The sequence below is a fragment of the Heloderma suspectum genome, chromosome 3, assembly GCF_057233095.1.
Source record: "Heloderma suspectum isolate Gila_16-S chromosome 3, 16-S_ref, whole genome shotgun sequence".
Lineage (NCBI taxonomy): Eukaryota > Metazoa > Chordata > Lepidosauria > Squamata > Helodermatidae > Heloderma > Heloderma suspectum.
In genome coordinates this window covers 188762632-188777262 of record NC_139460.1, presented here as the reverse complement: position 1 = coordinate 188777262, position 14631 = coordinate 188762632, and the positions used below count along the sequence as shown (strand labels likewise).

At 45.5% G+C, this 14631-nt stretch overlaps 1 protein-coding gene across 9 annotated transcripts in view; it reads right to left on the bottom strand.

Annotated features, from left to right (window-relative positions):
* Positions 1 to 14631, bottom strand: part of KAT6B (lysine acetyltransferase 6B) — a 182844-nt gene that overhangs the window by 106917 nt on the left and 61296 nt on the right. For all 9 annotated transcript variants that reach the window (XM_084845193.1, XM_084845199.1, XM_084845191.1 and 6 more), the window contains one exon: positions 13154 to 13262. In XM_084845193.1, coding sequence (XP_084701319.1) covers positions 13154 to 13262 — 109 coding nt within the window. The remainder of the gene's footprint in view (positions 1 to 13153; positions 13263 to 14631) is intronic.

The window sequence follows — 14631 nt, the reverse complement described above, 5'->3', positions numbered from 1 at the left end:
TCCCCCTCAAGGCCAGGTGGCAGCTGCGGTGCCTCATTCTTGGGAGGAGCTCCTTCTCTCTGCAAGGCTCAGGATGCTTTTGTTCGCACAAAGGTGGAGGAATTGGGGCTAGCCTCTGCCCCCCCTACCCCCTTCTCTTTGCGAGGTGGCCTGCTTTACCATTCCGGCTGGGTCTATGTGCCTTCTAGAGCCCTCCGCGAGAAGGTCCTCCATCAGTGCCACGACTCCCCCACTGCTGGGCATTTTGGCGTCGCCAAGACCCTGCATGGAGTGACAAGGGATTTTTGGTGGCCTCGTGTGTGTCTGGACGTCAAGTCCTATGTCACCTCCTGCCCAACCTGCCAGCAGGCGAAGGCCCCCTCAGGCAAGCCCACAGGCTTGCTTCACCCCCTGCCTACCCCCTCAGGACCTTGGAAGCTGCTCTCCTTTGACTTCATCACTGACTTGCCTCGCTCACACGGTAAGACCACCATTCTGGTGGTAGTGGACTTGTTTTCTAAGATGGCCCATTTCATCCCCTGCTCTGGGTTGCCCACAGCCAGGGAGACGGCAGAGCTGTTCGTGGCACATGTTTTCCGCCTCCACGGATGGCCCGAGGGTCTCATTTCCGATAGGGGGGCCCAATTCACTGCCCATTTCTGGAGGGAGCTACTTGGGCTTCTCCATGTGATGCTCCGTCTTTCCTCCGCCCACCATCCACAGACGGATGGTCAGACCGAGCGCACCAATGCGACTCTGGAGCAATATTTGCGCTGTTATGTCAATTACCAGCAAGATGACTGGTGTTCCTTGCTGCCTCTCGCAGAATTTGCTTATAACAATGCCTGCCATGCTTCCACCCACCAAACTCCATTTTTTGCCAATTTTGGCTACCACCCCAAGGCTTTCCCGTCCACTCTAGCTCCCTCTTCAGTGCCAGCGGCCCATGACTTTTTAGAGGAGTTAAGAGCGGTACACCACCTCTTACGGGAATCCCTCGAGCAAGCCAAGACAGCCTACAAGGCCTCTGCGGACCGGCAGCACCAGCCGGGTCTGTCTCTGCAACTGGGAGACTGGGTTTGGTTGTCCACCCAATACCTCCCCTCTCACTCGCCCACAAAGAAGCTCGCGCCTCGCCGCATGGGGCCTTTCCAGATTACGACCCAGATTAACCCTGTTGCTTTTCATCTGGCTCTCCCCCCCTCCATGAAGATCCATCCTGTTTTTCATCGGTCCTTGCTGTCCCTCCTGGTTTCTGGCGACCCTCATCGCTCAGTCAGCTCCCCCCCCGCCGCCAGTGCTGGTGGAGGGGGAGGAAGAGTTTGAGGTCGCGGAGATTCTGGACTCCCGCCTTTCTTGTGGCCGCTTGCAATATCTGGTGGACTGGAAGGGGTACGGGCCTGATGAGTGATCCTGGGAACCCACGGAAAATGTGCATGCTCCGTTGCTGCTGAGGTGCTTCCACCAGCTGTACCCCCACAAACCCAGGGCCCCAGGGGAGGAGCATGAGGGGGGGCCTCATGGGAGCGGGGATGATGTCAGGGTGGACACTGAGCCCATAGAAACCCAGAGTAGTTCTGATTCTGAGGAAGAGGAGATGATCCTGGGAGAGGAGCGCGCTCATCCTTCCCAGGGCCAACAGCTAAGAGAGATTCCTCCCACCAGCATTCCTAGCTTAGATAGCAGTCCTGCGAGTGACCGAGCGTGGGAAGCAGACTTGGTGGACGCGCGACGCCGACGCAGGGAGCGGCGCCAAATGGAGGGCGCGGAAAGGAGGCGTAGTGCCAGGTTGGCGCGCAAACAACAGTTGTGCCCAGAGGATCCAAGGGAAAAGGGGAGGGACTCTCCCTAGCCCTTAAGTTCAGGGTCTGCAGTGATTCCCTTTCAAACGGGGACCAACTGTTCCAACTTAGGGCATAGGTACTCTGCTACTCATATCTAGTTGCTAACCATAGAGTTGTTAAGTTGTAAAAGAGGAATAAAGCTTTGAAAAGAATCCCTTTGTCTGTGTCTGGACTTGGCTACTGGATTAGACTGAGAGAGGCGTCCAAGGAGCCCTTGACACTTGGGGGGTCCTAGTTCCATTTCCCCATATGGAAATGTATATTTCCATTTCCCCATATATAAACACCTATACATTCTGTCCCTCTCCAAATGTTTTTAGCATATAGATTTTCCCCTTCAGCCCTTAGCCTTCTTAACCTGCTGTCATATCCTTCTGTATGTTCATTGCAAAATTCTACTCTATCTGTATATGGATGATCTGGAACATTTATGCCCTCATCACTTAGGAATGATTAATCCCTAACTGGATCCTCCTTGATATTAGAAAATGTAATTTTGCCACACACACAATATTATTTGCACAATAAAGAACTTATTCTGCCTTACACCACTAAACCCAAAAGCCATGTTTATGATAGACCTCTAAACAGCATTAAGATAGTTACTTATTTAACTGAAGTCCCCTGTAGCTAAGATGTAGCCATCTGGCAATTTGACTGCTAATCCCAACATTTCATATTCTATAGTTAAATATATCTAAGTAACTAATTAAATATAATTTATCTTTAATGAGGCAGGGAGAATGCATCAGTGTTAATTCAAACTGAAGCTGAACCATGAAAATTGGAGCTTCCAATTCAGATGTTCCTTAGAATTGTCAATCAATTGTTACAATGCAAAAAATAGCTGATTCCATTACCCACTAATAATGAAAAGCCATATTTTCAGAAAGTCACAGCATAACAACCAAAGAATATCTTATACAGATTTAAAAGATATCAAATCAACCTTTATTTTTGTAGGTGAATCGTGAAGCCAGGTGAATTGTGAATCTACCAGGCAAATGTGAGAACAAGAAGTGCATCATTGGGTGTCTCTTGGATAATCTATTTCCCACGCACAGAACTGTTGCATTAGTGAGCTACCCCACAGTGCAGTTATAATGGTGCATGAAATCAGGACTGTGACCTACATGTGCTACGTAACTGTCACAAAGACATCTTCACGACAAAGGCTTATTCAATCCCATTTCAAGATGACATTAAGTAATGCAATACAGATTCAAAGCATGTCTTGCTCTTTCCAAAGTTTTCACTCTTAGATCTTTTAAGGTCTGCAAACTCATTCCATTCCAAAGTTAAGGCTGCTTCACATGGTACAAAATAGAAAAAAAAAAAAAAACTGTGTTTGCAGTGTTTACATATATAATACACATTTAAAATCACATGAATTCATTGTATTTACATATACATGTAAAAAAATGGGAAAGTAGTCTTTAAACCACCAGAAAACCAAGGGCCACTGGGAAGCTTTACTTGCTGCCTACCAGGATGAACATCATAGCAAGGGGGACACCACCTTGGCTCCATACATCAGCCAGAGAGGGAACAGCTGCAGGGAGCCCACTCTCCCTCTCCCTGTGAGAAAGAGCATCTGTAAGAACTTTGAAACTAATAACTGATGCCTGAGTTTTGCCTTTGTCCTCCTTCCCAATCCCTTTTCCTTTTGTGTCATGTCTTTTAGACTGTACGCCTGTCTCATTATTAATCTTTGTATGCTACTCTAGGAGCCTTTTTTGGCTGAAGAGCACAGTAAAAAATACTGTTGAGAGAGAGACAGACAGACAGACGGACAGACAGATCCTCTGTGAAGCATGAGTTTTGACAGCTGGGAGTCCTATAACATAAGAGCATATTTAAAATAAATAAAATTAGCCATCTCTACTGCTATCCCAGTAACCACACAGCACCTCTCAGCTGCATTTTACCACCTCATGTGCATTTCAATATATTTGTTGTTGTTGTTGTTGTTGAGTCGTTCAGTCATGTCCTCTTCGTGACCCCACCATAGCACGCCAGGCCTTCCTGTCCTGCGCTCTCTCCCAGAGCGTGCTCAAGTCCATATTCATTGCATCAGTGATGCTAATTTCAATATATAACAACCCACTATTAACACCAGCACATAGATACACCACACAGTAACTACAAAGTCAACATTTCATGATAGTTCTCTCTTCTCTGGGGTGTAGCCAAATACTGGGCACAAATTTGTTTATCTTCCTGTACCTCTATTCACCCTTTCTGCATTTATAGTCAGCCACTGTTATTACGACGGGCTGAGTAAGAACTAGCATTAATATTGCATATTACAAGTTACTCATCATCTCAGCCTCCTTTCATTAAACTGAATTACAATCTTGATGCTAATATCAAGCAGCAAAGACGTATTAAGCAAAGGAGAGAGAAATAAGCAACTCTACAGCTTGGCCAAGCACCTATTTCTCCTCACTAAGATGTCCTTGAGCCCTGTAACAAGCTCAGAGGGATGGGTTTGGTTACGGAAAGGTTGCTTACCTGTAACTTTAGTTTTTTGAATAGTCATCTGGGCTCTGCGCCTGTGAAGATCAAGAACCTTCTATAGCTCAGCAATCTTTGGCAGGAACCCTCCCTCACTATCCCAGTACGTATGCCCCTAGTGAGTTCTCGTGTATTCCCTCAGTTCAAGACCGCCAAATGCAGCCTTGGAATTGAAGGGAACCTTGGTACCAATATCGATATCGACACCAAAGCGGGGATGGTTGGTGAGTTGTGTGAATGCACAGATGACCACCTCAAAGTACTACAGATACAGATAAACAACCTGTCTTTCTTTGTGGTCTTTGTGCATCACACAAATGGGGAAGTAGCAAGCTGACTTACCAGAGGTGGGGTCAGTGTCCTACTGCAAAACTGCCAAAAGAACAGCATGCCAAAATGTACAGTCAGCTCTGGCCCGCACATTGATTCTGTAATGACTGATGAACATGGAGGGCCTTGACCAGGTAGCCACCCTACCCCAAGAGAGAAACATCTGTTGTCACCATCAGAGATTAAGAAGGTTGGGAGAAAGGGACATCTTCTCAAAGGATGGAGGCATTTGTCCATCACATCAGGGTGTCTGCTACAGCCTTGGGAGGATCAAGGTGGGTTTCACGAGTTTCCCAAGTCAGAAGGAAGGCACAGATAAACCAATTCTGGAATACCCACATCTTCAGGCATGCTAATTATATCACTGACGTAGTGGCTGCTATCAACCCCAGCAGTCTCTGTATCTGCTGTGCGGGAATTATCATCTGAGTAACTAACTCTCCTGCATAGCATGTCAATGCTGATGCCCGATATGAAGGCAGAAACACTTGGCCGGTGTCACTCTGATGAACTGGATGTGCTGTGTTGGTGTTAAGTGGGATTTCTCTATGTTGAAATACAGACCAAGATGCTGAAGAAGACAGCATGTCAGGGAGACAGACCTGACGATCCCTTCTCTTGTACATGCCACCAATAGCTAGTTGTCAATGTAGGGGGTGTACCAACACCCCCTGAACATGAAGAGACTTCGTGAAAACCTTTGGCGCTGTGGCAAGTCCAAAGGGCAACACTTGGAACTGTTGCAGCTTGTGTCCAATGACAAACCAAAGGAAGCACTGTTAACTACCATTGCATCAGTCCTTGCCAGCTGGCCACAGATGGCCGACAAACAGAGGCAATAACTCACTGACTAATAAGCAAGGTTGTAAACCTATCCAAGGCTAGGAAAGGAGGGGGCTAGAGTAGGGGACTTTACCAGATCAACAAATTCAAGATGGCATGGCAGACAGAAGTCTTTTTTCCAGTCCAAGGTCTAAACACAGGGATTCACGAGCAAGGCTGAGGTTCAGGTTCAGGGTCGAGGCGGGGCTGACGAGATCTGGCACATGGAAATTACGTTGTTCTCCAGCAACTTTGTCCCTGCCTGCTTCCTGCTTTTAAAGGCAGCATCCTGAAACAGCTGCTGGCAATCAGTCCTCTGGAAGCCTCTCGGTCCTAAATGGACAAAGGCTCACCTTGGTTGCTCTTTTACATGAAACCACCTTCGCTCTGCTGGGGTCAGTGGAACTTCGCCCTCTGAAGGTCTGGAGCCTGCCATTCCCCTTCATCCTCAGACTCCTCTCTCGGAGGAGTCTGAGGGAGGCATGACACATTGGTGGTGATATGGAAATACGCATCCTTCAGGTCTACGGATACAAACCAATCTCCCTCTTGCAGAAGCAGTAGGATAGATGCGAGTGTGACCATCCAGAAAAGCTTGGGAGTGATATAAGAATTCATATCTCAGAGATCCAAGTTCGGTCAAAGACCTCCATCCTTCTTCAGAACAGTGAAGTAGCAGAAGTAGAAACCATCGTATATTTGGTGCTTCAGGACCCATTCTATTGCCCCTTCACAAGAAGGGTATCTACTTCAGCTAGTAACACCTCCAAAAGAGCGATGACTTTGATGGAACTACTGGGAGGGAGGTCATTGAACTAGATCCTGTAGCCCCTCAGTACAATAGGAAGAACCCAGGAGCCTGAAGTTATGTGCTTCCATGCTGGAAGAAATGAGGATAGATGAGTTCCAAAGATGGGGTGACAGGCAGAGCGATGAAAACTCAGACAGGGAGAGTTAAAGGTGATGCTTAGTATTGCCATCCTACTTCCTATGGGCGCTCCTAAACTTGGAGGATTGCTACTGTCACTTAGGGGCTTGAACAGATGGCCAATGGAAAGGTTGTCCAGCTGGGGAGCAAGTCTGTTTGTAAGACAGCTGCTGGAACCACCTGCATTGGTGATAAGGATAGGTTGTTGCCCTAAACCCATGCTCCTTGCAGTATTCGTGGCCTTTTGGACCGAATCCATTGCTAGGGAAGTTGCAAGTGCTCGGGTTGGTCCGGGAGGCCGGTGGACTCTCCCACACCCAGCCCCCCAGCCCCCACTTCACCAAGCTATGTGGCACTGACACACCCAGCCGCTGAGTGCCCCGGAGCTAGGGACGTGGCTGAGAGCAGCACCGAGGACTCGTCCTGCCTCCACCTGCCGTCAAAAAAGCCCTTGACAACCAGCAGGAGGAGGATGGGCCTCTCGGCGCCCCAAGCGTTCTAGCCCTCTCCTCCTCCTCAGCACTTGGTGTGTGCACAGCACTGAGGACTCATCCTGCCTCCGTCGGCTGTCAAGGAAGCCCTGGACTGGTGGGGGCAGGACCGCCCTTAGAACCCCAAACACTCTAGCCTGGTGCTCATGAGGAGGAGAGGGCTAGAGTGTGGCACCAAGGACTCCAGCAGTCAAGCCCTTGTGCGCATAAAGCACAAGGGCCTGACTGCCGGAGTCCTTGCCCCACAGAGGAGGGGTGGCTTGTGTGGTTCAGTGGGCCGAGCGAGCAAGGAGGCTTGCCAAACAGGTCTGGGCCACACAAACAGGGGGGCTTGTTGAGCTCCCCCACACCCCAGATAGAGGTGGGTCTGTCCATCCCTATCCATTGCCTTGTCTGTTTTTGAATTAAACAGACCTTCAATACTTGACGGAGCCTCTTGTGACAGACCTGCAGAGCTGAGCTAAGTGTGTCTCCTTAGGGCAATAGAGCCCACCATAGCCTTAGCATTGCAATAAGCTTGATGTCAAGGCATGTTGATTTGCTGGTGAGACAGTCTCATTGCCTCACCCTGAAACACATTGGCCAACTCTCATTTATCCTCAGGGAGGTGCTCAAAAATGGATCCCATTTTTTCCCAGAGGAATACCTGGTATCTCGATATTGCTGCTTGGTAATTAGCCACCTTCAGTCCAAGCGCAGCTGATGAATGTATGTGTCTCCCCATTAAATCCAACTGTCTGCCCTCTTTGTCTACAAGGGAAGAATGAACTGTCTGGGATTTCCATTGAGAGGACTCTACAACTATGGAGTTAGGGGTGGGGTGGACAAACAAACCCCCTACATCCTTCTCCTGCACCTTATACATATTCACCAAGTGCTTTGAAGTGGGAGGAATAGATGAAGGAGCCTTCCATAATTGCTGAATCGACTGTAACAATGCAGGGAGCAAAGTTGTAGCAACTGGAGTAGATGCCTTAGATTGTACTGCATCCAACCATATTACAGGTTGCTATGTTTCTAAACCAAGTGATTGTGCTATCTGGAGTATCTACTCCAAAAAGGGTCCTGCATTCTCAGAAGGCGTCCGGTGAGGAAGTAGAGAGTGTTGCTGAAGAACAAGGATGTCGAGTCTGACTGACAGTTCTCTGCTCCTGATTGTGGAGATACTGCCTCATGTTGTGGAGTAGGACACAATCCACCTAGTCCCAACAAGACTGTAGGTGCCAGTTGTAACAAGGTGACACAAGTAGGAGTAAAGCAAGGTCCCAAAGGTAGCATGGTGAGCAACTGTACAGTTGGCAGTGGCATTGTAGGGAGGAGCAAGGTCCCAAAGGTAGCATGGTGAGCAACTGTACATTTGGCAGTGGCATTGTAGGGGGCACTGTCGGAACCATCCCCATAGGCTGAGGTTGTAGTGTCATGGATGGCAACACTGGATGTGGGGGGAACATGCCCTTGTCCCACAGAGGCCTCGAAACCGTAGCCAACTGTGCACAATGGTACTGATCCAGCGAAGCAACCTCCAGGTAGCGATGACAGATTCGATACAGTTCATTCGGCGCTGACCTGTCATATCTCCACCAAGGATATGCAAGTTGGTATCTATGTCATGGTGACATGTTCCAATGGGCAACAACAACCAATCAGACAATGGCCAATGAGATCGACAACGAGGTTGTTTATGCCACCTGGATCTCCAATCCCTACTTTCCAATGAAAAATAACCAAATACACCAATTCAGGCCACCCCCTCTATATCTCATATCACCCGCATCTATATCTCAACAACCATCCAGTCCTCCACTTGTCAGGGCTCCGTGAAGGTATAAGCACAGGTGACACATCCCAAATCTCACTCTCTGAAGTACAGGCTATAACAATAGAGTCCTCTATGGATTCAACCCTCTGTGCCAGTTCTCATCCTGGTAGGATCTATGTTGGTACTGGAGAGTCCAGCAGTGGTGAAGGTGCAGGCATTGTCAAATGCAAGATCGGTCCTGATATAGTCAGGGTAGATGTCAGGGCTGTGGACAGCCTATCTGCCAACAACATTTGCTTTATCTTCTTCCATTCTGAAAAAGGGTTATGAGCTCTCACCTTCTTAGATAGCTTTTCTCACTACCATAAGCTTCAACAACTGTTCCAGTGTTGGGGGCTCAGTATGGCCAGTCTCAGAAAGGGCCAGAGGAGGAGATTTCAATCCCAGAGTCTCCACTGGTTGTCCAGACAAACGGGGAAGGGTCTTTGACACCCCAAAGAGGGGTGGGGGAATCCCTTGACACCTTAGACATAGCTGGCAATGTCCTGCCCACCAAAGGCTCAACTGCCTCTAAGGCCCACTCCCAAAGAATAGCACGTAGTTTGGCAGAGCGATTGCACCTAGCCTATTTAGTAAATGTTTCACAGAAAGAACAAGCCCCAACCTTGTGCCCCTCTCCCAAACATAAAAGGCACAAAAAGTGTCCGTCCATTGGAGAATGCTTACAATTTCTGAACAGAGCTCAAAGGGCCACACGCCCTCAGGCAAACTAATCGCAAACTAAACAAGAAATAACCACAACAGTAAGAAAAACAAGATGATAGAAAGATAAAAAGAAAGAAGAAAAAACAAGCTTTTGCCTCGGAGAGTTTTAACTTTCCAGAGGAAACAGAAAACAAATGGAGAAAGGCTCATACGAGGCTGCCACAATGGCAGTTGAAAGAGAACTGAGGGAACAGGCAAGAACTTGCTAGGGATATATGCAGTGGTGCAGTGGAGGAGGGTTCCCATAAAAAATTCCTCAGCTATAGAAGGTTCTTGACTGAGGCTCTATGCAGGCAGAGAGCCCATCTTTCTGGGATGCACAGAGGCCACGAAGAACAGCAGGAAAAATGCCTCTTTTTTTATCTGAACAGTGGTGCAAGTGAAAGGCTTCTGGATGTACATCTCACCCAAGGGCATAGGGCACTCACCCCTGGTGAATAAAACTGTGGATGCTGGAATTCAAGTCCGCTTGGATCCAGAGGGCCTTATGGTGAGCTCTGTGCACATAGCGGGTCTTTTCCAGAAGTAGCCGCACTGCCAAACACGCCACCCCCACAATCTGGTGTGTAGGTATGCATGCCTGTGTGTGCCTCTATGTGTGCGCGCACATGAAAAATTAGTTCTGCCATGCAAGACAGTGCTGTAGGGAAGTTAGTAAGGCTGCAGTGTGCCCACACAAACCCTTGATAATCTTAAAAAGGACTCTCTGGATAAGATATTAGAGAGTAATCTACAAAATAAAGATGAAAGCCCATCTGGCCTCCGAAATCCCACATTCTTCAGTTGTACAAATGTAATCTTTTCATAGTTTTATACTTTGATGCAATTATTCCATACCTCACAACAGCACTGTTAACTAACTTTTCTCAGTCCTTTCACAAGCACTAAACTACTGTGGAACATAATGACTACAGCATTCAACCCCTTATTATTTGGGAGGCAGAAAATGTGGTGTGTTTTAAATGCCTCCTGAAAACATACTTGTTTACACAAGCTTCCAGTTGCTTATAACTGATCATGACAACAGTGCTACTTTTTATTGTTTCTTTTTATCTTACCTTTGGTGGTGGAAGCTGAAATTTTTGTAGTGTTACTACATATGCATTTTTAACTGTGATTTAAAAAATGTATGTAAACTGCTTAGAGATTTTGAAAAAGCTTCTCAGTGTGGTTTACCAAACAAGAATACACACACACACTTAACTTGTTAGTTGTTTTTATGATTTTTTGCTGCTTTATCATTTTAACAGCTTTTATTTATTTATTTATTTCTATACTGCCCAATAGCCAAAGCTCTATAAGGAATTCTTATTGTTGTAAGCCACCTTGGGAGGACTCCTCCAAACAAATAAATAAAATAGCAGCATTAAAATACCATTCCAATTCCAATGAATAAAATTAAAATATCAACAACAGAACTACAAAAGGTTAAAGATGGGGATATTGCAGAAATCTGCAATTGAATCAAGTAAGTTCGGATTTCTATGAATCCAACCTGCAGATTCCACAGAAGACTAGCTTTTTCCGAGCCACAAGGATTCTGCGGACTTGACCATTTTTTTCCCTTTCCGGAATGTTAAGCAAATATAGCTGTAGAAAAATGCATAAAATAAAAAGGCACCACCCAAAAATGTGTGTTTCCCCCATAGACTAAAGAATGAAAATGCACATTTTGGGGGGATTTGCGTATTTGGGGGGATTTGCATATTTGAGGGGAGGGGGATTTTGCAAAAATTTGGGATACTGGAAAAAATCCAATTCCGTCAATGAGTGGATGATGGAATGAAAGGCACCTGATAATCTGCAAAACGCAGACAACGCCGGTGTCATTTTCGATTAAGAGCACAATCCTAAGGGACTGATGCTCTGTGGACAGAGGCCTCAAATCCTGGAGCCTTCCACGTATCCTTTGCTCTTCTGGCCGAAGCCAAACAGAGTGAGAGGAGTAGCAAAGGCTTCAACAGCCTTCATTTTGTTTTTTTACAGCTAGATGAGCCCCTGAGCCCACCCAGCTCATTCACTCACATGGGAGCAGGAGACAGAGAGACATGTGGATACAGCATGCCCATATCTTCTCCATTCTCTTCCATGTCCACCTACTGGCATGCCCCCTTTTAATTCTTTCCGATCTCTTCTGAGGTTGCTGTTGCATCTTCAGAAGAGAAACTGCCATGATGCCTTCCGCAGCAGCGGGCAAGGCGAGGCAGTGGGGTGGGGAAATCCCCACTTGGATTTTCCTTTCCAAGGTCATAGCTCTGACTACGGCCTTGGGAAGAGAAAACCGCTACATCCTACGGACTTTGGGACATTCTCCCAGGGATCATAGGATTGCTCTGTAAGTTGCTTTTAGTTTTGCAAATTTATTTCCCACAGCTTCCAACAAGAGCCTGGTATCAGATGAGAATGAGTAGATGTTATTTCAGGACCACAACAAGAACAATAAATATTATGAGCCTAATTCTAAATAAATAAATAAAACTCTAAAAGAAAAAGAAAAACAAATAGTGTTGATAATAACGCTCTTTAAGAGGAGCAAGGCTGTGACATTCATACTAGGAGAGATTTACTTTGTTCAAAAACATAGTAGACAGCACACCTTGATATGTAAGGGTTTCATGGAGTAAAGGAAGTGTGAGGGAAGTTAGGGAAAATGATAGCGATCATACTTAATGCAGGTATTTTGAGAGTTCAATTTTGATCTCAGCCTGGATATATAGGGCAAAAACAGAGTTAACAAATGGGGCGCTTACACCCCGCCAATTCTGTTCCACCCTGCTGATTCCCTTCCAAAAGTGGTGCCCACTGCTTGCGGAATGGAGATTTAGCACTTCATTTCTGGAAGAGGGCAGGTCAGCAGAACTTGCTCATTTTGGGACCTCCTCTAGGAAGCATTAAATCTCCATTGTGCAAGCAGTAAGTTGCACCACTTGCACAAGAGACTTGTCAGGGCACAAGAGAATCAGCAGGGGAGTAAGTGCCCTGTTGGATACTGCCCATAGTGGCAGACACTTCTACTCAATCTTATCAATATGACCTAGTCTAGTATATATCAGAAATACTGGGAAAGAAATAAACATTTTATTGCAATCTTAATTACCTGTTTGAGAAACATATTTTGAACCCCATATGGGAAGAATGTGGCTCTGAGAAGGAGACAGGACTAAACACGCACACCCTGCTGGTTCGCCACTCCAGATTCCCCCATTCCAAAGCTGCTTTTCTCATTCATTCATTCATTCATTCATTCATCTAAAGTGTTGAGGTTCTCTTATATGTCTTTGTGAGTAACTTCTAGTCAGCTCCTCAGTGTCAAAAATACTCAAGATGGCAATGTGAAACTGATCAGAATATATTTAAATTATTGATTTAAATTTTCCTGTGTATTTGTAGTAGTGCTGATCTGTGTAAACACTGAAACCTCACTCTCCTCCAGTAGATGTAGCTGTAAACCACATATTAAAGTTGTCGTTTTAATATCAAATGCTCCAAAATAGTAATAGTGAATTGTATTGCAATTTTTCATTCCATGTATGGAAAGGGCTTCTGTTGCGCCCATGGAAGAAACCCTTCTACTCACTTAAAGACACCCTTCTATGAATGCAACTCTACTGCAAACAGAAACTCTTTGCAGCTGTCCATACAGAACCATTTGTTTGCAAACACACACACACACACACACACACACACCTCTCTAGTTTGGCCAGATGGAAAGACTTACCACTGCTGCCACAGTCAGCACAGGAGAGAAGTTCTTCTGGCTTTTTCTCACGGTTTGATTCTTTTGTCCCCAAACAGAAGCTACATATTGGAATGGGATCAGCTCGTGGCTAAGGAAAGGAACAGTCAAATCAATCGTTAATTCTCTTCCACATAGAATCATGTTTCCTGCTTTCTTTACCTCTTATTCCACTTTACTACTAAATGTTAGGAACTTTATCTGCAATACATTATACTAGCAGGAATTAAAATTTCCCCAATGCATCATTTATATTTTAATCGTATTTTAATGCCAATTTAGCTCCTTTTATTCTTAGAACAGTATTGATCGTGCAATAAAATGTAAAAGTAAATTTGGCAACATTTACTTACTCATTTAAAAATGTATGGGTACTAAGAAATAGCTGTAGGGGCTGAAATTAAGAAACCAGTTCTCAAACAAGCAGGGCTGCTTATCACATCACCTTTTAAAGATGTGACATGCACCTGCAACTCACACCTGTGGCTAAGAAGCACGAAAATCAGAATGCCCCAGCCCACCCCACTGAAAAGAGAAGATCAATAAGGAAGAAAACTCCAGAGTTCATAGGTCCGTCTTGGAAACATGTATTTCTACTTCTCAACTTACGTATACACTACCTTCACCCAAATCAATTCCCAAGAGCATAAATATATCTTTAATACTGGAGTGTACATAATAACAGGTTGCAATTCTACACACACGAGTAAGTCCCACTGCACTCAATGGGGCTTGCTTCAAGGTAGACATGTATAGGAACATTATAGGAAGGAACAGGCCAAGTCTCAATGGGGAGAACAAAGATTAACAATCAGCATCTGTATTCCACAGCCAATCAATTGCCTCCTTAATCTTTCTCCTTTGAAGGCTTTGCTTTTTTGGATGTGGAATTAAAGATCTGTAATGGGCAGTTTGAAACATGGAGGTATAGGAAACCTATGAAAAGAAATATATTATTGAATTGTAATTCTGCACATCCTGTGATAGTGAAAAGGCAGGTGGTAAAGAACATGATTCAGAAAGTTGTTGTGTTGTCTACAATTGATTATTCTGAAGAATCAAAACAAAAGGCAGTAAACTGGCAGAGGCTAATGGTTATAGGTTACTAGTTCCAGTTGTTAGGAGTATGAGGTGTATCAAAGGACTGTCTGTTCTGAAAATTCTATTTGTGAATGATAGATTTGTATGGGTAGCCCAAAAGATCCCTGATTGCCATAACATTGTTTGTACTGCCCCAGTAACATTGAAACAACATCTTGTGAAGTCTCAGCTGTATGATAACAAATGCCCTATCTGTGAGGAAGTAAGGGGGTATGTGCAGTTAAGGGTGCTATTTACAAAATTGAGAGTTTGGAATGTAATTCTTTTTACATTGGTGAAACTGGAAGACCTCCCCTGAAAAGACATAAGGAGCATTTGGCTGATATTCAGCATAATGAAACACATGCTAGTCTGTGGCC